The sequence below is a fragment of the Aphelocoma coerulescens genome, chromosome 7, assembly GCF_041296385.1.
Source record: "Aphelocoma coerulescens isolate FSJ_1873_10779 chromosome 7, UR_Acoe_1.0, whole genome shotgun sequence".
Classification (NCBI taxonomy): domain Eukaryota; kingdom Metazoa; phylum Chordata; class Aves; order Passeriformes; family Corvidae; genus Aphelocoma; species Aphelocoma coerulescens.
In genome coordinates, this window is record NC_091021.1 from 5568778 (window position 1) to 5589917 (window position 21140).

The window sequence follows — 21140 nt, forward strand, 5'->3', positions numbered from 1 at the left end:
CTCACAGCTGGCAGGGGCGCTGGCGGCTCCCGGTGAGCAGGGCAGGTGCGATGGTTCCGCCGCGGCTGCAGGGGGCGCTCCGGAGCGAGCTCGGGGAGCACGCAGCACTGGTGCCCTGGGATCCCGGGAAGGGATGGAACAAAGAAGCTTCACAAACCCCTGGGCAGCTGATCCCGGTGTCCAGCCGGACCCTCGGGAACAGCAGGCTGGAACGGCAGGCTGGAGCGGCAGGGACGAGCACAAATCCCGGATGGCAGATGAGGTGTATCGTATCCAAACGGAGAACCCCCCGGAGGTCGGAGCAGGCAGGGCGAGCAGGGCTACAACGTAGCGAAGGCTCAAAGCAGCGGCGGGGCAAGGCGGACATGGCTCAGCCTCCAGCGGGGCAGGGAAGGTGGGCGGGGGATCCTAGGGTCTTTCTCCGCTGAAGAAAAAAAACAGCCGACAAAAAAAACAGCTTCCCTCTCTGGTATTAGGGGACTGAACTGCCCACACAACCAGGTGAAAATAAAAGAGTAGCCAGGTGTACCCCACCCCCAGTGGGTAGCTCTTTGTTTTCCTTAAATGCCCAGCAATTGTCCTCCTAGAAACAGTATGGGGGGAAAATTCTTTTAACAGAAAAAAACCTAGGAGAACTCCTAAAACCCCAACACTGGGGCTTGTGATATGTGCCATTAATTCACCAATTTAACTCACCACTGAGTGCCAGACAGCATCGCAAACACTACTGACAACCCCCATAAAGCCACTGTCATATAATGCCAAACCCATTTTTATAAGAATTTAAAAATCACCTGTTTCAGTTCAGTTTCCACTTTCTTCATTTTCTGCAGCTGTTGTTCCAAGCTGTATACAGTCTTTGAGACCTCAGCACCACTGAGCTTCAGCTCTTGGATCTGTGCCACCAGGTTTTCTATCTCTTTATCACGAGCTGCAATTTCTTGGTGTTTTCGCTCCTTTTCTAGTAACAGTTTATTGTAATCATCCATCTTCTCTTTTATTTCTGCTTGCAAAGATTCTACCTACACAGAAATTACAGTATACAGATATTCAGGCAATATGAACAAATTTCCTTCCAGTTGAAAGCAAGAGTAATTTTGTGTTAAAGCAGGTTTTACTATGGATTAAAGTAGTGCTAAAATCCCAGGTGAAAATAAAACTAAATATGCATAGAAAGTATGAAAAAGTTAGCTTTCTGAAATCTTGTTTTCCAAATGCAGCAGCTCTTAGATACACGTGTGATTACTCTCTCAATACTTGCAGTACTCTCATGAAGCACTAGATGAAGGTATACTCTCAAAGGAGCCTTTTGGTGGTGGGGGCTAGTTGGTTATGAGATTAAAAACCCACCAAGATTACATGAATTATTAATAACAGCTTTGGATTTGTTTCTGTAACCTCAGAACCCTCTGCCAATATTCCAAGGAATTCCAGTTTAAAGGAAGATACCAAGAACTGAAGGATAAATACGCAATCAGAGATTTCCAGGAGTCAACATAGGATAGGTAGTTCTTTTTCCAAAAATCATTTAAATATGAAGAGGATACCCATTTTGAATTTTAGCTGCAGGAAAACAGTCATTCATTCATCCCAGTAATCAAGGTGAAGGCAAGGCTAGGAGCTTTGGTGTGATAGATAGACTACCTCAGGGTGCAATAAAGTCATTTAGCATAGTGAAAGCAAGCTCAGGCAGGGGAGCAGTGGGAAAGGAGAAATAATTTAGTCAATACCCATGAGCAAGGAAGATGGGATTTTACAAAATAAATGTTTTGGTCATCAAAAAGGGTCTGAATTTATGTAAATCCCACTTCAACATTATAAAATAAAAATTCTTTGCATTAATATAGATCTTTACATCTTTAAAGTATTGTGCAGATATTACTAAAGCAGCAAAACATGCTTGAGCAAATTGAGAAGAGTCAAATTAATAAGCAGGTAGTGAGTGTGAGAGACTGATTACAAAAACCAAAAGTTTTGAACATTACATTTTCAACTGCTTACAGGCACAAACATTTCCTTGACTGTGTATGGATCTTACTCCCTTCTCCTCTCATCAGCAACAAATCATGGCTAACCATAACACAAGCCTTACAGTAAAGCTTTTGGGTATACGCAAATCTTCTAGAAGTCTAATCTTTCGAATTCTACAAAATTTTGGCATCAGAATCCCAAAACTATGACACTTCCGACATAAAAAGCATGCTTATAACACCACATTGCTAGAAAGCTGGTGCTGCAATCCTGTAGCTGAGAAAACACTTTTATAATTTTCACTCTCACAGTGCACACTGCAACTCCCAAGAACCTGTCAACATTCTTTGTACAAAATAATCCCACTCACACATACCTTGAACCTAAGTAAACACCAGAGAGGGAAACTTGTTGTAACTGCTACATGCAGAAATCAGGAATTCACTTGAGCTGATTTGGTTTGGAGTTAAGCACTTACTGATGTTACAGCTGCATTAAAAAACTGAACAAATATTGACATTTCCTGGCACAGAATGCCTGCATAACTCACCCTACCCACAAATGTCACTTACTTAGTTACCATCCTTGTGTGTTTTTCTTCAAGTAAGTTTTCATCCTTTCTGAGAGGGGTTGCAAAGCTACAGTATTGATTTTTTTTCAGCTATGCCCTCCAGCATGGAAAATTCATTCACTGGAAATTCATTCATATCAAAGATACAGATGTGCACCTCTCACACTGAGGTACACAGTTCCATAAACTATGCATAAATAGACAGATGGAAAGGAAATTAAGTAGCTTACACACTGAAGTTTTGGTAAGAGCCAGGCCACAAACAAAAGCTGAAGGCTACGGCACAGTTTTATCATCACCATTCCAGTATCATTGTTTCATGATCCAAACCTCAACTTCTCCTTTCATACCAAAAGGCTGTTTCAGTGAATAACTGCCTGTAACGCCTCTGAGCAATAAGCCAGGAGAGCTAAGTACTTATGTACAGGAAATTAAATTGAAAGCAGTTCTTCATTCCCTGCAAGAATTCTGCCACCCTAAAACCTGTACCCTTAGCTCCAAGTCATGCTGAGTCATGCCTTGACATATCAAGAGGAGGAAAAAAGCTATAGCATATCTAGAAGGGATTGAAAGGAAAAGAAAAGTTAAGAGACATTCATACTGTTTTCCATACCTGTAGAATCAATTCATAGTTCTGTATAATGTTCATTTATGTGAAAAAAACCAACCAAAAGAAAAAAAAAGCAAAAGTTAATTTTTGAAGCCAAGCATCAAACAAATGAACATGTGCAAAAAAGGACTCATTTATAAACTTAAATAGGATGAGGCATGCAGACAAAGGACATCTCTATTACAATTGTTATAGATTAAAAAAATAAACATATTTAGAACCCAAAAGTCAGTCCTCAGATGCACTTCTTAGAGCAGAGTGTCTGTAGCATTGTCCTCCTTCGTTCACTTAAACCAGACTCAGAAACTTTAGTGTAAAGCACATACAACAGTTCATTCCATCTCTATAACAAATAATGTAAGTGCACCCTCATTGCCTAAATGTAGTTCAATCAGCTGGGGAAAGATCTGCTCTCTGCATAGCAGAGGAAAAAAGTCTCCCAAGAGCCAGACCCCCAAGAACAAACAGTTTTGGTATTTAATTGTAATAAACAAACTCCTTTGGCCACCAACTCTGATTTTACTCACCCTATGCTCTCTGGACTGTCCTGAAGTCTGTGATTTTGCTGACAGTTTTAACTGTTCTTCCAATTTCTGAATTTCCTGCTGAAAATCATCGCGTTCATGTTCCCTTTCTATGGCTTGTTCCTGAAAACCCAGCCAGAGATATTTTTGAAGATTCCATTACAATCTTGAGTACAAGAATAATTTGGGGTTTGTTTTTGTGGTGAAGAAACTGTTAATTTAAAAAATAATTAACTAATTATTAATAACTAATCAGGACTACCTTCTCATAGTCCTGAAAGCATGTCTACAGTTACAGGGAAATAAAAAAAAAAAAAAGAGAAAGCACCTTTTTGACTGCAACGCATATATAAACTACAATTATCAATTAATAAAAAGGAAAAATTACGCTGCAGTACTACAAAAAAGGAATTGAAAATTTAACTTTTTTTTTTCTTTTATGAGACTAGAATACCAAAGTCTTAATTTCAACCAAAACTGAAAACAGCCCATTTTGGGAACCACCTTCCATGTCTCAAAACCAGGATGAGAATTTATTACCTCCAAACCCATGAAAATGTGGTCTCTTACTTACATCCATGAACTGCCGCTGATTTTTAAGCTGTTTTTCAAGAACTTCAATTTGCTGTTTTAATTCAGCGACCTCCAGTAACTGTGTAGCCAGATCTTGGTTACTGTGCAGCTGCTCTTCCAGTTCCACCTCCAAAACCTTCATCTGAGAGCGTAAGTTGGAATGGTCCTTTTCTGCCTGACACTGAAGCTCAAGTTTCTCCTTTGACAAAAATTCTACTTCTTTGAGTAAACCTGAGTAAGAACACAAAAATAATAAGAGCTGTCAGTGCAGGGTACAAAAGTCAAATGAGACTAAATTTGGGTGTTTTGGACACCATCAAAACAAAGAAAAGTATTTATTCCTGAGGTGGGCTTGTAAGAGACATCCTACACTGCTCTACCCTAAATCCTTGCCACCCTTCTGTCCCTAATCTCTCCTTAATCAAGCCATCCAATACAGAATTCTCAGTTCCTCTAAACTCTCACACCAAGATCCTCCTTAGACATCCAATATCCAGTCTTGGGCCAGTTTCTCCATTACTCCTGCCTCATGCCATGCTGGATACTGCTGCTGCCATCGATACTGGTGAGGAAGCACCCAGTCCATCTTTCTAGTGGCCACTGGTGCCCAGCCTGACCCTGAAGCCAGCTGCTATGAAAAAACAAAATTACTGTATTTCTATGAACCTGAGGGGGGATTAAAACCCAGAGAAAAATCACGCTTACTGAGAATCGGTCCAGTTCTGAGGTTACAAAGCGAAGAAAACACCTGGGAAAAAAAATGGCACGTATTTTCCCTATGCAGACTGCAAAAGAAATACCAAAAACAGGGAAGTATATGTAGCTCAAGTTATTTAAGTTACCAAGAGTTAATTGAGTTAAATTTATAGCTACAAACTGCATTTTTAATCAGTTGGATGCACTGAATACACTGTTTAGGAGACCAAAACTGAGACCCTACTGTGAACACTCTTGGAGAAAAGCTACTTTAATGTGAATATAGTTAGTAACCTGAGCATGAAAAGAAGTCTGTCTATTTTGTATCAAAGCAAGGTCCTGCAAGAGCTCAGGGTTTTACTTTTCAAAGGTTCCATTATTCACCTCAAATGTTTTTGGTCATAGGTTAAAGGTAAGTCTATGATCCAACAAGGACCTGAAAAAATCATCCAGCCCAATTTCCAGAACAGACAATTCCCTTTTTGAAGTATGACCAATTCAATGGAAGTGATTTCTAACCTAACTGTCATTACAAGCTGCTCTTACAAATCTTTGATACCATAGCCTACCTATAACATTTTTTCTAGGGCTTCACTATGCACAGGTATTTAACGACATTTCTAGACCCTTGAAACTAAGCAAAAAATCATGAGAATTTCCATGTTTGTGTATAAAAGGATAAGTGTAACAGGCTTGGGATGATGCAACAACATGTACACTACACACTGGGGAAAATGTCACCACAGGGAGGATAATGGAAAACAATGTGCAGGGTCTGTGAAGTCTCTGGCTCTGGAAACAAAAAAAAGCTGGACAAAGAGAAACAAGGAAAGTTTGGGACAAAAACATGGACTACATAAGCTCTTGAGCTCCACAGCAATCCTGTTGTGGATTACAGTGACATTCCAACTACATTTCACTCCAAGCATTAATTACAGCCTATGTAATAACCACAGTGCAATCGCTGTGCCACACTCCCTACTTTTTCTGTTATTTTTAAATAATCATAGTAAATAATCACAAGTTCATTGGGTTGTGGATGTAACTCAGGCTCTGGCAGAATGCATGAAATGAAGACTCACCCCTAATTTCTCTCCCAACCCCCTTGGAGCTGTATTGTACATACAATGTATCATACGTATCACACGATGCAAAAAAAACCCGCAGAAAAAAAACCAACAGTAGCCTGAATTCCCTTAGGACACTCAATCCCAGCCATAGCTGCATGACAGAGAATACCTTTTGCCAAGAGCTGGGTTTTGCCAAGCAGGAGATAGGAATAATGTGAATAAAATAGCACTCTAGTGTATTTGCTAATACATTGTGCAGAGAGGAGGGCAAGGTCAGGTGCTACAGATATTTGGGCACCCAAAGGAAGGTCATGAATGTAGACTGACCCTGATGGAAAAGAACTAGTATTTGGGGAAAAAAAACACAAGAATTTTGCCTCCTATATCCTAAGAAACGTGGTTGATGGCTTCTTTCATAGCTTACAGAGGAACACTAGTGCTTTATGAGGAACAAAATACTGATTAGGTAACACTGACCTACATTGTCACCTCCTCAGACAGAAATGCAAGTTAATTGAAAAAAAAAATTAGGCAAAAAGATTTTACCTGGAATAAGCAGTATTTCATAGAAAGCAGGTATCAAATTTTGGTAACCTCAGCACAATCTCTCTGACAAATTTTTAATTTTTTTTTTTAAGCACATGTTCCCCAAGTGTATAAATAGAATTTCAAGCAATACACCAATAGATCATCAGCTCACAGATTTGTTTCTTTGTAGAGACAAACCTGCTATTTTTTTATTAATGCTACTTCACATCATGCAATTCCCCCTCAGAAAGGCCCCAGCACACTCCCACCAGCTCCCAAGATCATTAGCAAATACCAAGCTCCATTCCAAAAGAGTTTTAATTAGCAAGGCCATTCTACTCACATTAGTACTCCACGTGAAAAACGGGAGGAGACGTCAGCTTTTCAAGGAATAGCCCATGTCAATCAACCCCAAACAATAGGATTTATATTTATCATGTTTTCCACATACTACAAACAATTCCAAACCTGAGGAAGAGTACTACAGATGGCTGGGGTGGGGAAAAGGGGATGGATTTCAGGACTCGGCCCCTGCAGCAAAAGCAACTGTTCAAGTTCTAAGGAGCTGCTGGCAAGAGCTGGGCTGCAGCTCCTGGGAGAATGTCAATCCCAAAATACACCATAACCAACTCGGTCCTACATTCCCTCTCATTCAGAGGGCAGCAGCAAATTTCAGGACAGTGAGGTGGCTACCAAAAATAGGTTAAATTAAAAATAGTGTTTGAGGGAGATCTGAATGGACAGAAGGTATAAAGATACAGTAATGGGTAAGAAAGCTCAGTGCAACTTTTTAACAGGAATTTACCTGTGTAACTTTTTATTCACCTGACTGATTTGGTTTACTCAGCTCACACTCTCTGGGGAAAAGAAAAAGTCCAGAAACAAGAGACAGTGCATATGCAAGAATCCATGAATATATGTGTGTGTATAAATAAAATTAATCTAAAAAAACAATAGGAAAATTATATTTTGAGTAGACCACAAAACAATCATGGCAACTATGAATTTATCAGATCTAAACGTTAGCCACTCAGGAGTTAAGTACGCAGACTTTAGGAGGAAAAAAAAAATCCTCCTTCAATTTGGCATCCACAAATTTGACTTCAGTACTAGACTTTCAAAATCAGTGTATAACTATGGATCCTTCTTGCTTACTTCTGATTTCCTTTTTTATTCCATTACAAGCCTTCCCTACCATTCTGCTTTCCTTTTTTCTGACCTACCAATCCATTCAGTTACATTTCTCTCATCTCCCTTAGACATCCTTCAGTTCTTGTTGTACTTTTTTTAATTCACTGTTTTATGTCACCTCACCCTTCTTTAAGTTAATTTACTCATTTTGACAGCCCACTTTGTAACACTAGAAGCTCACAGCCAGCTTGCAATCCACTCCATCTCCTCAAAAAAAATTAAGCTGGCAAATACAAAGACAGTGGCACAGTATACTCTAAGCCTAATGGCAGCAAAACATCTTTTTCCCTCCAAATACTCATAATTGAATTGAATATTCCTAATTTTTGCATCACAGAAGTCGTAACCTTTTTTCTGGCCAAGATACTTATAAACCCAGTAACCTGTTGGGCCTAATTATGAAGTACTATTCCTCATTGTTAAAATTAAAAGTTATCAATTTGTTAACTCTGTTACAGCAACACAGCAAGAAAAAAATCCACAAACAAGGTCATTACAAACCTGAACCTTCTTTTTGTGCTACATTAGCAACAGGTGTTCCTAGAAATCAAAACACAGACATGTACAAGACAAGAATAGGGCATTGTGATCCATTCCATCTTCTAAATCGCTAAGAATTTGTATCGAATACAGGTAGTGCCTACCTTTAGGCATTTCATCTTTATTGTGACACAAAGCTCCTGATGACCTTGATTCATGTCTGTAGAGCTTTCTGCTTTTACAGGAAGACCCTCTCACCTGTGTACCAGTCTGAGCTGCTCACTAGGTCATCAAGCCAAACTTTGATCCATGACAGAAGGACATTGCAATGTGCCTTGACTGGAGACAACTTTGTTTTGCACTGAGTGCTATACTCTCTCCTCACCAAGAATTGCTTCCTCCTGGGTTAGCTCCTGGAAGCGTTCCCGCATGTTCTCCAGCTCCACAACAAGACGCCGCTCAGATTCCTCTTTCAGGCTCAAGGCCTCTTCTAACACAGCTTTTTCTGCAACGTAGCCTTCAATAATGCCTAGAAGCCAAGTCAGAATGCAAATAAAGCCATAGAAAAACTAATCTGTTGGGAAAAACCAGCTTGAAAACATGAGTAAACAATTTCTGCTAAACAATAGAAGGTGACATAAAATGGAAGAAGTAAAAGATGATTCATGTTTATACTTGTAGCTAGGCTTTTAAAGTATCTTAAGGAATAAAATGTACTAGTTAATGTATTCTAACATTATCAAGATTTTATGAGCCTGACACATCAAAAAGTGCCTCCAAATCTGTAGAATTCAAATGGGGATCATTAAGCTTTGATGGCCTGGGATGAGCTTACAACACATCCTCTGCCAAGGACTGAGGTTTGAAAAAACAGAATCTTCAGAAAGTAAGAATAATTGTTAGATTTAGAGCCCAAGAAATCCAGGATACAGCAAGCACATCATAGATACCGGATGGAACAAGCTCTGAGTAAATGACACTGCAATCTCACTCAACTTCCTTTTCTTACCCTCTGCCTTATGAAGCTCTAGTGCCAGCTGGTTCTTGGCCTCACTCTCCTCACTGAGGCACTCCATCAGCTCCTGGTGCTGACTCACCACCTGGGCCGTCTCCCGATTGCGGCGGCTGAATTCTTCCTCAAACTGCGCATGGTTTTCATGCATCTTCTCCAGCTACAAGTGAATAATTGCCCCAGCATCAGACGTCGGATGTACACGCAATGTAATAATACTGCAGACATTTCAACAAAAATCTTCTCAATTATTTAATAATATTTATGCGCTAAGGTCCAAGTTTTGAAGTTTCATTTTAGTACTAAGCTGGCTTTGCCCAAAACCTCTGGACACTTTGGTGAATCCCTGTACTTGCATACCAGTATTTTTGCCACAAGTCTTGCTCAGGAACGTAAGTTTCTTCACTGTGCATAAAAAGAAATACCTCCCTACTGGCTAAACTGCTTAACTCAACACTTTCTGAGCCACTTGAAATTCAAAGCCTCCTTACACTTAAATTCTTCAAGAGATTCAGTCATGTCTAATAGACAGCGAAGGCCATACATCATCAGGTTTCCAAGGTACACCACCAGTAAGCAAAGTATGCTGGATCACAGCTGATGAGGGTCACCTAGAACCCAGACCTGCTATAGCTTGGCAAGTGCTTTAACCACAAGTTAGGTATGTCTTAGTAGAACCATCATCAGTACCTAAAAGTAAATACTTATGCATCTCATTCTAGGAGGGATTTTTGAAGATAGTGAATATATATTTCACAGAGACACATATCTCTGGGTTTCACAAAATACCTGATGAGTCTATTAATTTCAGACATGTTTTTCCCCTTCACATTCTCTCTTCAATTAGGGACTTCCTTACTCAACAAACAAATTATTGTCACATTAAATTCAATCCTCAGATGTATACAGTGTTCATGTATCCACCCCAGATTTGCAGTCTAGACACTGCAAAACTCAGTATGGAAATACTCAAGTTCTTCTATGATACTAAGTGCATCTCCTTTTGTCACAATTAAAGCAGCATATAAATACAAGGATGTTTGTTCTGCTATCTACATATTGCCCAAGCATTTTGACATTGGGCTGAGTTTTCCTGAACCCGCTTATCAGTGTTGAAAAAGCATCAATGTGAAGTGTGATAAAACCCCCCTCAAAAAAAACTCCTGACCTCCTAAAGTTACCAAATGATTTTAAAATCCTAGTTTAAATCTACTTAAGGTGACCAATTTATTGCCTTCCCACAGGATCTGTTAAAAGGTTAAATACACAGACTAAAAACTGATTTCACGTTTTCAGTGTTATACACAAAATCATGGAATGGTTTGGGTTGAAAGGGACCTTTAAAGACCAACCAGTTCCAAACCCCTGTCATGAGCAGGGACACCTTCCACTAGACTAGGTTGATCTGTACAAATTAAAAAGCTTTACTTCTTTAGTTGACTCTGTAACCAGTTCCAGAAGTCTCTCCACTGCAGTGCGCAAACGATGACAAATCTTCAGTATCGTTTCTTCACTTTCATATGCCAATTCAGGCTTTGCAAAAACACTTTCACGTAAGTATTGGCTCAACTCAGACACCTCATCAGACACTGGAGACAGCTGGTTGTCTTCTGTGAGAGTTTCATCAAGCAGCTCCTCTACTGAAAACAAGGAAGCTGTTGAAAAACACAGAAAAGTGACAACTAGCCACAAAACTGGTCACACAGATAACTGACATCAGACAGTGATACGGTCCTGGACATATACTACAAGGTGAAAACTTGGACACATCAACAAGTTGATGTGGAAATCAAGAGGGCTTCTCACAAGGTTTGGGAATCTTGTGCTAGACATCAAGACCTGGAACTCTGCATTCACCAAGTCCATCTTTCCTGCCCTGTGACATATCCAGGCTTTTCTAACAACATTTTAGTAGTTGCACTAATAAAAGAATTAAACTGAGAGAACACTGGTAGACACTATCTTAAGTGTGAAGCAACTTTGAAAGACACAAACATTGCAAAAAGAGATACTCTCTTTCTGACCTTCATCCATACAGAAGGAAATGAAAAGGCAGTTTTCAAGAATATGAATTGACTACATCCACGTTTGCTGATTTGTACTCACCTTTTTCTACGTGATGGTTTTCTTTGGCTTTAAAATACTGCATTAATCCCATTTCTTCCATAATACTCTGAGTTTCTTTAGAATCTCCAGAAGCCAGACTGTCATCAAGGCAAAGACCAATCTTGTTACAGATAAGGTCCTCAATAGCTATTGCGGCCTTCACCACCTCCATAAGCAGTTTCAAAACATGCTGATAAGATTCATGCAGTTTTTCCCTAGAACAAAAGCATATTGAACACTTGAAAAATTGCATGCAGTTGGTTTGAAAGACACTTTGAACCTACTGAAAACCTGACAGTCTAAAATGGGTATCTGCCATGGTTGGGCAGTTATCAGCGAAGATCATTCAGATAACTCACAAAACCCACGTTGTTTTTAAAGAGCTGGCACAGCAAAACACCTTTGTCCTCTCCACAGGTAGATCACACTACAGTCACAAGCATCTCAGCCTTCCATACCTGTGGGAAGCACCAGCAAGGAAGATATGTCTACTACTACAGTATCAGTGACACCAAAATAACTAGAGGTGTTCTGGCAGACCTGACAACAAAAGCTCTATATCTATTTAGGAAAATATTTTAGTTTTAAGACTAAGCCAGTTTCTTAAAGATGAGAAGGAATTCTAGAAGCTTATTCATCATGACAGTATCTCTAGTCCATGCATCCCCATGACATGTCAAACGAATTCACTATCTGAAAGCCTCTTGGTCATAGAACCTCTCTCAGTTTTTCAGATTTTTCCAAGATTAAAGACAGTGGAAACCCCAAAACACCAAAGTCTTCATCAGATAAAGAAAAAGAGCAGGGAAAAAAACCAACTTGCTTTTCATGTCAGGACAGGTTGATAATTTAAAAAACCTCAAAATAATCTGCAAATAAAAGCAATATCATCAGCCCACATTATTATTTTGAGCTGGCTTAGTTTTGCCTAGTTATTGATTTCTTTATGAGAAGTGAGAAAACAAGCAAACAAAAAACCTCAAAAAACCCCCAAGCACTAAGCATTATATAACCAAAGACAAACAAACCTTTCTTCCTTGGACTGCTCAATATCAAACCTCAACAAGGCTACCAAATTCCCTCCTTCTTGGTGTTCTCTGTCCCGTCGCTGAAGGAGTGTCTCCAATTCAGAGTTGGTCTCCTCTATTTCATGCTTTACAGAGGCCACTTTCTTTTCCAGCTATGGAAATACAGTGACAACACAACAAAGTCAACAATTTTGCCTAAACTTTTCTTTATAAACTCTACCTGAAAACAGGTTTCTGGAAAAATTACTTATCTCCTCATATTTATTTGTTCAGATAATACCTATACCTGATTAAAATATATGATTACATATAGATAAAAATACATATTTCTATGTATATACCTACCCCTATCTTCAGATTTTGCTGCCAAATTACTGCCATTTTGTTAGAAACTGTCTCATAAGTAAGCTAGAAAATAAGTCTGTCCTGGGTTGCAGTGTATTCTATTACCATCCTCATGAGCTGTGGAAATCAGGTGGGGCAGTGTTTCCTTGCCTCCTCCCTCCCAGACTATCTTTCTGTTAATGGCCCATCATTGTCCTGCCTAACGACTCAGAGATAACTCCCTCCGGACCATCTTCTGTTAATGAGCCTAATCAACACTTGGCCTCATGATTCATTACCCCATTGTGAGATGCTCCACCCAGAGGGAGGAACCAAGCATTCCATCCTGGATATAATCTGAGATTCTGAACACCAGAGACAACCCTTCCACTGGATTTCTAGAGGACAGGAGCTATATAGCCACCACTGGGCCTTCTGAGGAAGAGCAGACCCTCTTTCTATAGGATCACCGCTTCAGAGGACTGCAGCCACCATTCTACTAGACTGCTACCACCACCTCGACTAACAGGGTGCCAGGTTGTATCCTGATGCTGTCAGTTTAACCCAGTGTTATCCGCCTTTATTTCCCCCCCCCCTTTTATTTCCCTATTAAATTGTTATTCTGACTTGGTGTCTCACACTAGTTTGTTTTCAAACTAGTACAAAGTCAAAATATCTATTTGAGAGAAAACTGCAAGGAAAGAAAAGCATTCTTCTCCCATGCCAATTTTCTCAACCCTCATCAAGTCCTACAAGAAGAGCTGGAAACAGTAATGCACTCCCAGTCAGGAAATTCTTAGTGTTACTCTGTTTCCCCATGTCTAATATGCCAAGAATTATACTTGCAGTCCCTTTATATACACATTGAGACAGAGAGCCCTGTGCTAAAATACTACCCCAAATGCACATTTAAAATCTAGGTTGAAAGTATTTTCTCCATACCTGGATAATTATTGCTGCCTTTTCCTGCAGCTGGGCTGATAACATTTCTTGTTCCTTTTGGTGAGCAGCCTGTACCTTCTCCCTCTCCTGAATCAACATCTGCTCCTTGTCATGTAGTGATACCTTTTTTTCAGCTTCAAATTCATCCTGCATAAACCACATATACTTGGATTTACTGAGAGAAGAAAAAAAAAAAGTCCAAACCACCACCATTCTCCCAAAAAACCTCAAACATCCCCCATATTTTTTCTGTATTCTTTAGACGTACACACTTTACCTCTCAGAGTAGTAAGCAGTAACTTACACATCAACACCTCCAAACAACAAAATCATGTTGAAACTGTGATCAAAATCAAAAATAGTGAGGCCAGCAGAACCAGGACAGTGACTGTCCCTCTGTATTCAGCACTAATGAGGCACAATTTTATCTATGAACACCAATACACTCCAAGACGATGGCCACCTATTCTTTACACAGGCAAGTCAAAAAAACAGTTTTACCCCAGGGCAAGAAATAAGACTTCAGAGCAGAAGACCTGCAGTCACCTGAGCTGATCCTTTGCAGAGGACTGACCCAGTCTTTGCCCCATGCTCTAGCAGTTAGGAAGATAAAAATGACAACTGTCCTTGACCTAGAACATGACATTTGTGGACAAAAATCTCTGAAGCAGCCTGCTTATTCTTCTCAGAAGCACTAAGAGAGTATGTCAGAGCACAGACAGCAATTCTGGATACCTCAAATCTGCTAGGGCAGGCAGAAGGAAGAAATCAAGGGAACAGGTTGGCATGAAGACAACTGCATAATCAGCACAGGGGGGTGGGAAGGAAAAGGCTTGTTGTAAAAACCTGTATCAGCCCACAATACAGCTCAGTCTCACACTGCAAAGAGATCCAAGCCCATCTCTTCTGGGACAAAACACCAGTCATCAAGTTCACAAGGCAAAAAAACCCAACTGAATCCATAGACAGTTGTACCAGCAGGAGAATTAGCCCTGGCAAAATTTCAACAAGTAGTGAAGTTTCTGGTGTCCCAAGTGCTAATTAAGGCAGCATAAGAGAAAAAAAAACAGGGATCATTTCTGGAGTTTTTGCACAACACTCAGACCAGTCCCAGCTTCTGTGGGCTTAAGGCTGGGGTTCAGCCAAGGACAGCAGTGCCAAATACACCTGCAGCAGCTTATCAGGATACACTTGTGCCCTTTGTTTCAAAAGACAGCTGAACCAGCCAGAGAGAGATCAAATAGTCATCAGGACTATCTATACAGAGGGCCAGAGGCAGGAAACATCTTGAAAACACTTGTCATGGTGTTTATCATGGTGAATCAATGAAAGCAGAGATTAAGAACAACAGTAACAGCAAAATATCTCAGGTAAGAGTTCACACACTCAGTAAAAGCTTAGATAACACTGAATTTGTTTTTGCCATATACACACAGTGTGTGCAGTAGACATGGGATGACAGGCCAAGGGTGCAGTCTCTGTAGACACCACAAAGAAAAAGTCTCAAATGACAAACTGAACATGTACACAAGGAATGCTGATCAGAGCATGTTCCACTGATTGATTTGGTTTTGGCTGAAGGACACTTGATTTCCAGTTCAGGACTTTAAGATAACCCTATGGTAAAGACAACTGCTCACAGAACACTGCTTCATTTCCAATGCTGTTTTCCTTGTTCTAACATTGTGAAGCATGGGAGAGATCTCACTCAGACTGCCATTTTAGAGGCTGAAGAACAAAAATCTTATACCAATTGCTCTTTTTCAGCGAAACACGCTCCCAGTGCATTTTCACCAGAGCCTACCTTCAGCTGTGCAATCTGCTGTTCCAGTAGCACCTCTGACTGACACTTCAACAGCTCAATCTCCTCCTGGAACTGAAGCTGCTGCTTCAATTTTACCTCCTCAAATTGAGCCAGAAGAGCTGTTCTCACAGATTCTACTTCAGAAGCTGATGCAGAAGCATACAGCTGCAGACAAGGAAGGAATATAAAATATTTTAGCCACAGTGTTAGAATTAAGGAAAAAATGAAACCAAACCAAACCCATCAGGCTCAATCAAGTTCATAAGAGTACATTCACAATCCTCAATGTCATACAGTGCTTCTGTCCATCATCATGCTGAGTATAGAAAAAAGCAGGTTGATAAAAATAGATAAGAAGCAACCAGGCATTAGGTATCAAGTATCTCCTGTATTCATGAGGCCATCAGGTCAGACTAACAAAGTATTCCCAGCTTATTCTTTGCAGCAGCCACTTCCCTAAAAAAAATTGAAAGAAATAAGGAGGAAAGAGGGGGAGAGAAACATAGGGAGAACATATTTTTTTAAAGATGTGATTTCCCTTGTTCAAATGGGAGCAAACATTACACATCTCTATTTAATGCAATTATCCTGAGACATAACAGAAGGGTTTGAGAGATTTTTGTTCATTTAGGGTTTTTTTCCCTACTACTCTCTCTAAGAAGAGTCACTGTAGTCATCAGAATAGACATAAATCCTGTTTCTAGGATGATGTGTTTGAAGACTGGATAACCATTAGAACCTCCCAGGAAACTAATGAAACTTCCTCCCCAGGCAATCTATTCTTCTAAAAGTGATTTAAGAGTTATTTGGAACATCACCCAATTTTCAATTTAGTAAGTGAAAAAGCAAAAGTGAGTAATATTTTAACTTAACGTGTTCTGTGGTTGTAACTGGATAAAGCTTTTGGATAAAGCTTCATTTGTGACTTCTCCTACTATACAAATGTAATATATAACACTTGCGGCTGCTTGCATCCACAGAAGTCAGATTGTATCTTCTTATTATTGGCACTGTTAAAAAAATTCAAAAAGCATCTAGATATACAGCCTTATTTCTAAGCTTAATAAAACGGAATTTACTTTATGATAAAACATGGATTGTTTTGGGTTTAGGTATTAGCAGCATTCTGACCTCTTGCTCATGTTCATGCTGTACTTTTAGTTTTCCCAGTTCTTCTTCCAACTCCCTGGAGTACTCTTCTTTATGTTTCCTAATTTCTTTCTCATGAAGATCCTGAAGCTCTTGGACTGCTTTCCTGTGCTTTTCCTCCATCTGCAACACTTCCTCACGTAACAGATCCAGAGCCAGACGTTTTTCTTCTTCCAGCAACTGCCTTTGATTTTGAAGAGCTGTGTTCAGATCATCCTGTATAAGCATTAATTAAAAAAAGGGGATGGAATAAAAAGTAACTACAAATATTTTTGCAACCCATTTGTCAAGCACATGTTTTGCCGTATCAAAGCTTTTTAAGTAAGCAGGAACAATATTGTTTCATGAAGGATGAGCATACAGACATCCATATACGTACACTCTATAGTATTTAAATGGGTTTCCTTTTCTTATCCAGTAAAAGTTTTGTAAATCCTTACTTATTCAGAAGGATCTTTAGATTTCTAGAGATGTGGCTTAACCTCTAGAATTGCATTTACTTTGTTATAATCACTTTCTGAAGAACTGCACAATAGCTCTACCAGGGAGAGAAGATCTGAGCCCCAAAATGGAGACCCTCCAACCTTAATTATGTTAAAAGATACACCTCATTTGTACCTTTTCCACACGATATAGAAAACTCGTAAGACTAAGCATTTGGGGTGGGAAGCAACAGATGGATTTAATTTTCAGCTGGAGTTTCATATTTCAGCTCATATTAAGGCCACACACAATGTGTCAGTGCTGGCACAAAGAGGTGGTGAAAATATCCCCTGAGAACAAGGGGAAAGGTGATCTCACACTATGTGCCATGAAATCTCACCTCCTATGCCAAGTTTTCTTTCTGACTCACCTTATGAGCTTCTTCTGCTTCAAGAGCCATGCTTTTAAGCTTTTCCATATGAATAGTAGCTAGCTCAATTTTCAAACTATTTTGGGAAAGCTGAAGCTCTTCAGTATGCTTTAATTTCAGCATCTCAATCTCCTGAAGCAGTTGTGCCTGATGCATTTTATCCCGCTCTTGGAGCTGCTCCCTGTGCTGCAGCTGTAGCTTCTCCAGAGCCTGACTGTGTTCATCTCTTATAGTCTGAATTTCAGATAGGTAGGAGGACTCCAAGGAATCCAGATTTGATAAGTGTTTAACCTCCAGCTCATCGATTTGGGCCTGATGCTTTGTCCTTAGTTCAGCAACACAACTTTCAAGCTGAATCTGCTGTTTACTTTCCAGTGTAGCTTTAAGTGTCTCAATTTCAGCTTGGTGTTTTGCCTGAAAATCAGCTGTCAGAGACAAAATCTGCTGCTTATGCTTCTCCTGTAACTGCTGACTTTGGAGTTCCAGCTCATCCACATGTTTATTTTTCAGCTCTTGGAGAAGAATCTCTTGCTCAGTTGTGAATGTCTGAGTCATAGCTTTGTGCTCCTCCATAAACCTGTATTATTTCCAAGAACATTAAGAGACTACTGTCAAAAAAGTCACTGTTTTTTAAATAATTGAACTAATAAATAAAAATCAAAGGAAAATAAATAGACCTCAGCCTCCACAAGTTTTACTTGATGCTTCAAATACAGAACTGAATTCAAGCCACATGATGATTTCATAGCCACATAATTAAAGGTTTCTGCAATGTCACTTGGGAGTATCTGGTTATTGCTAGAGAGACTGGGACCCCTATTAACTTACAAATACAGAGCAACATGTTTGAGAAATACTGCCATGACAGTATCTCATGGTTATACATAGTATACATTGCTACATCTCAAATGTGTTGTCTGCAAATAAATGAACTGTCATGACAAACACCTCTAAAAACATCTGTTAAAGACAGACATAAAACCACTGTGGAAGTCTTTGTGGGATACCTGAGGGCTCTTCCAAACTCATCTCTCTGGGTTCTGCTTAAAGCTTGATGCAGAAGATTTAGCATCTGAACTACTGCCACTTACTGCAATCAGTAACCACAGTATTTTGCATGCAGACACCAATAACTAAAAACCAGTTATCTAAAAGTTAAGTTGCTGCTTTCAGTGTTTTCTTACAGTCATTACTTCTCCAGTCCTGTTCTGTGAACATATTTTTGGGGAGGGAAGAAGGGATAAATTTGAAGCAATGCATGCAAATGCCAACATGTGGTTTACTTCCCTTAATTCACTTGAAACAACAGATGTAGGAAGGGAAGGAAAAACAGCAGTTCCACGCATCTAACCAGAACTAAAGTATACCAAAGGTGGCCCCATCAACCTCAGCATTCAATGGTTAGCACAAACTCCGTTTACCAGGAAAAGCTTGTTTACATTCATTCAAATTGTTTAAAAATATTTAGAGAATTTTTCCACTTATATATCCTGTCACACTTCTCTTTAAAGGCTGGTATATGATTTTCAGCTGTGTTGTACTCTTAGCATGCAAAACTCAACTACACTTCATTTTATTTGCTAGACTAGATGAAATACCTTTACATGAAGCAAAATCCTACAGCAGATCCTAATAGACAGCACAGCTGTTCCTTGGGACAGCAAGCTTTACATATATAAGTTAGATAATGCCATCAAGTGACTTCCCTACACTATCACTCATTCAGTTTAAAACAAGAAAAAGCAACTCTAACAATGAGTGAACTCCTCAGGGAAACTGACTTGTTTTGTGCTTCCAGGAGTTTCAGTGCACATTCTTCCTGCAGGCAGAGTGTGGCCTTTTCCATTTCTTTTGCCATGAGGGCTTTGGCTGCCTTCAGGTCAGCCTCGTATAGCTGCTGAGCTTTCTGCACAGCCTGGGCACCTGCAAGGCTGCCCTCTAGCTGCTGCAAGTTGTTTTGCTGCTCCTTCACCAGCTTCTCCAGCTCTAGAATTTTGGCAGCTTGGTGATCTTGAAGCTGAATCATTTCAGCTTCACGGAGTTCAAACTCTTTTTGTAAGTTTTGCTTCTCAGATTCTGCTCTGGTTTGCAGTTCTATGTGCAATAGTGATAACTTCTCTTCTGCTAGGATTCTCTGGGCCTCACTTTCACATTGCCATTTCTTCTCTTTTTCTTTGTACATATTCTCTATTTTCTGGACTTCTTCTCTTAGTTCATTTTTGTGATCCTCAGCAATTTTATATTTTACCTGCAAAGACAATTATTTAAAAGAAAAAGGGATAAACCACCAAAACCAAACTGAAGTGCATGAAGTGAACACTCTCAGGCATTTAAGATCTTGGAAAGATTAAATCCTTGTAGTGAAGTAACCCTTCCTAACGAAAGTAAGGCTGAAATGACAATTTATAAACTGACACACATTAAATTCAATGCATTATTAAGAATTAATTAGGGTTATGAAATTAAGAAAAAAATAAGGCAAAATTCTAGAATTAATATGGTACTCTATGTTGGTTTCTCTTGAGGCCACCTATCTTCTTTTCAGGAGTTCAACTTATACAGCTATGGGCAGCTTAGGTGTTTATACTGGGCATGAATAAAAATCCCTTTTAAACTTCTCCTTCTATGTTCCAGTGGTATTTTATACGTAGTGTCCAAGTTCACGACAAGGGCAGTGGCCTTGGACATAGCATGAAAGCCACATAAAAAGCACGTAGCACAAGAGCAGAAGCCAAAGCAGCAGATGACTGCTCAGTGACAGAAGGCCAAAAAAAGACTGTCTCTGGCTTTCTCCATCAGTTTCTAAGCCTGGAAAAGGATACACATATCCACGACTCTTTAAAAAGGGAGGAAAGGAGGACTTGATAAATAAGAGCTTCACCCATCTAATTCTCACACACATTCAAATATGCAACAATTTAAGCAATGAATTAACAGCCAATCTAAGTTTATCCTCAGATGGAACAGCTGATTTAACATGTAAGAGTGATGGTAGCAGGTATGATCCTCTCAACTCTAAGACTTTGAGGTACAAGCGTTACACCAAAACAGAAGTGTATTCCAACATTTGTGTCTATCCAGGCAAGTCCATTTAAAGCTTTAGCTACTATCCCAAACCAGGGGCTTTTAAAGGCAAGTTCTGCCTCTCCCTTCCTTGGCCTTCCCACCAGATTGGAACTTGCCCAACTCTACACAAAACAGTTCTGTAGTACAAATTACCTTTTCCATTTCTTCTTTCAGATGCTTTTCATTCTGGTCAGAAACACCTTTTTGTTTTATAATCTCTTCCTTTAAGTGCCTTATTTCCTCTGAGAGCTCTGCAATATGCTGTTTCTCAGAGCTGGAGAGAGAGAGCTTGGCTTTGTGCTCTTCCTCCAGCACAGACACTTGCTCAGCCACCTCCACCTCAACCTGACATGCTGCATCTTGAGCACTCTGGAGATGCAGTTTGGTGATTTCTGGAAAGAAAAAAAAAAAAGAAAAATCCAAGCCAGACAATAAAACGACATGTTGAAATTTATTTTAACGGCTCCTATTAATGCACAGAAATAAAGCTGAATGTTGTCAGTTGTGCAATTTATCAGTAGCCATGCTAACTACAGGACAAGGAGAACCCCTTAGCTGGATGATTTTATATTCTGTTCCATTTTATTACCACCTTGGGAATCTACCAGTATCAACACACACAATAATCATAAAACCTGTGGC

At 39.6% G+C, this 21140-nt stretch overlaps 1 protein-coding gene across 16 annotated transcripts in view; it reads right to left on the reverse strand.

Annotated features, from left to right (window-relative positions):
• PCNT (pericentrin) overlaps positions 1 to 21140 on the reverse strand; it is an 82481-nt gene that overhangs the window by 36089 nt on the left and 25252 nt on the right. For 12 of the 16 annotated variants that reach the window (XM_069021888.1, XM_069021885.1, XM_069021879.1 and 9 more), the window contains 15 exons: positions 20652 to 20890; positions 19214 to 19680; positions 17433 to 18009; positions 16562 to 16795; positions 15431 to 15595; positions 13627 to 13773; positions 12361 to 12512; positions 11333 to 11547; positions 10655 to 10881; positions 9224 to 9386; positions 8600 to 8743; positions 4251 to 4480; positions 3680 to 3799; positions 3156 to 3176; positions 795 to 1022 (listed from right to left, as the gene is read on the reverse strand). In XM_069021888.1, the coding sequence (XP_068877989.1) occupies positions 795 to 1022; positions 3156 to 3176; positions 3680 to 3799; positions 4251 to 4480; positions 8600 to 8743; positions 9224 to 9386; positions 10655 to 10881; positions 11333 to 11547; positions 12361 to 12512; positions 13627 to 13773; positions 15431 to 15595; positions 16562 to 16795; positions 17433 to 18009; positions 19214 to 19680; positions 20652 to 20890 (3329 nt within the window). The remainder of the gene's footprint in view (positions 1 to 794; positions 1023 to 3155; positions 3177 to 3679; positions 3800 to 4250; positions 4481 to 8599; positions 8744 to 9223; positions 9387 to 10654; positions 10882 to 11332; positions 11548 to 12360; positions 12513 to 13626; positions 13774 to 15430; positions 15596 to 16561; positions 16796 to 17432; positions 18010 to 19213; positions 19681 to 20651; positions 20891 to 21140) is intronic. The other 4 variants (XM_069021883.1, XM_069021882.1, XM_069021894.1 and 1 more) reach the window with 4 other exon arrangements.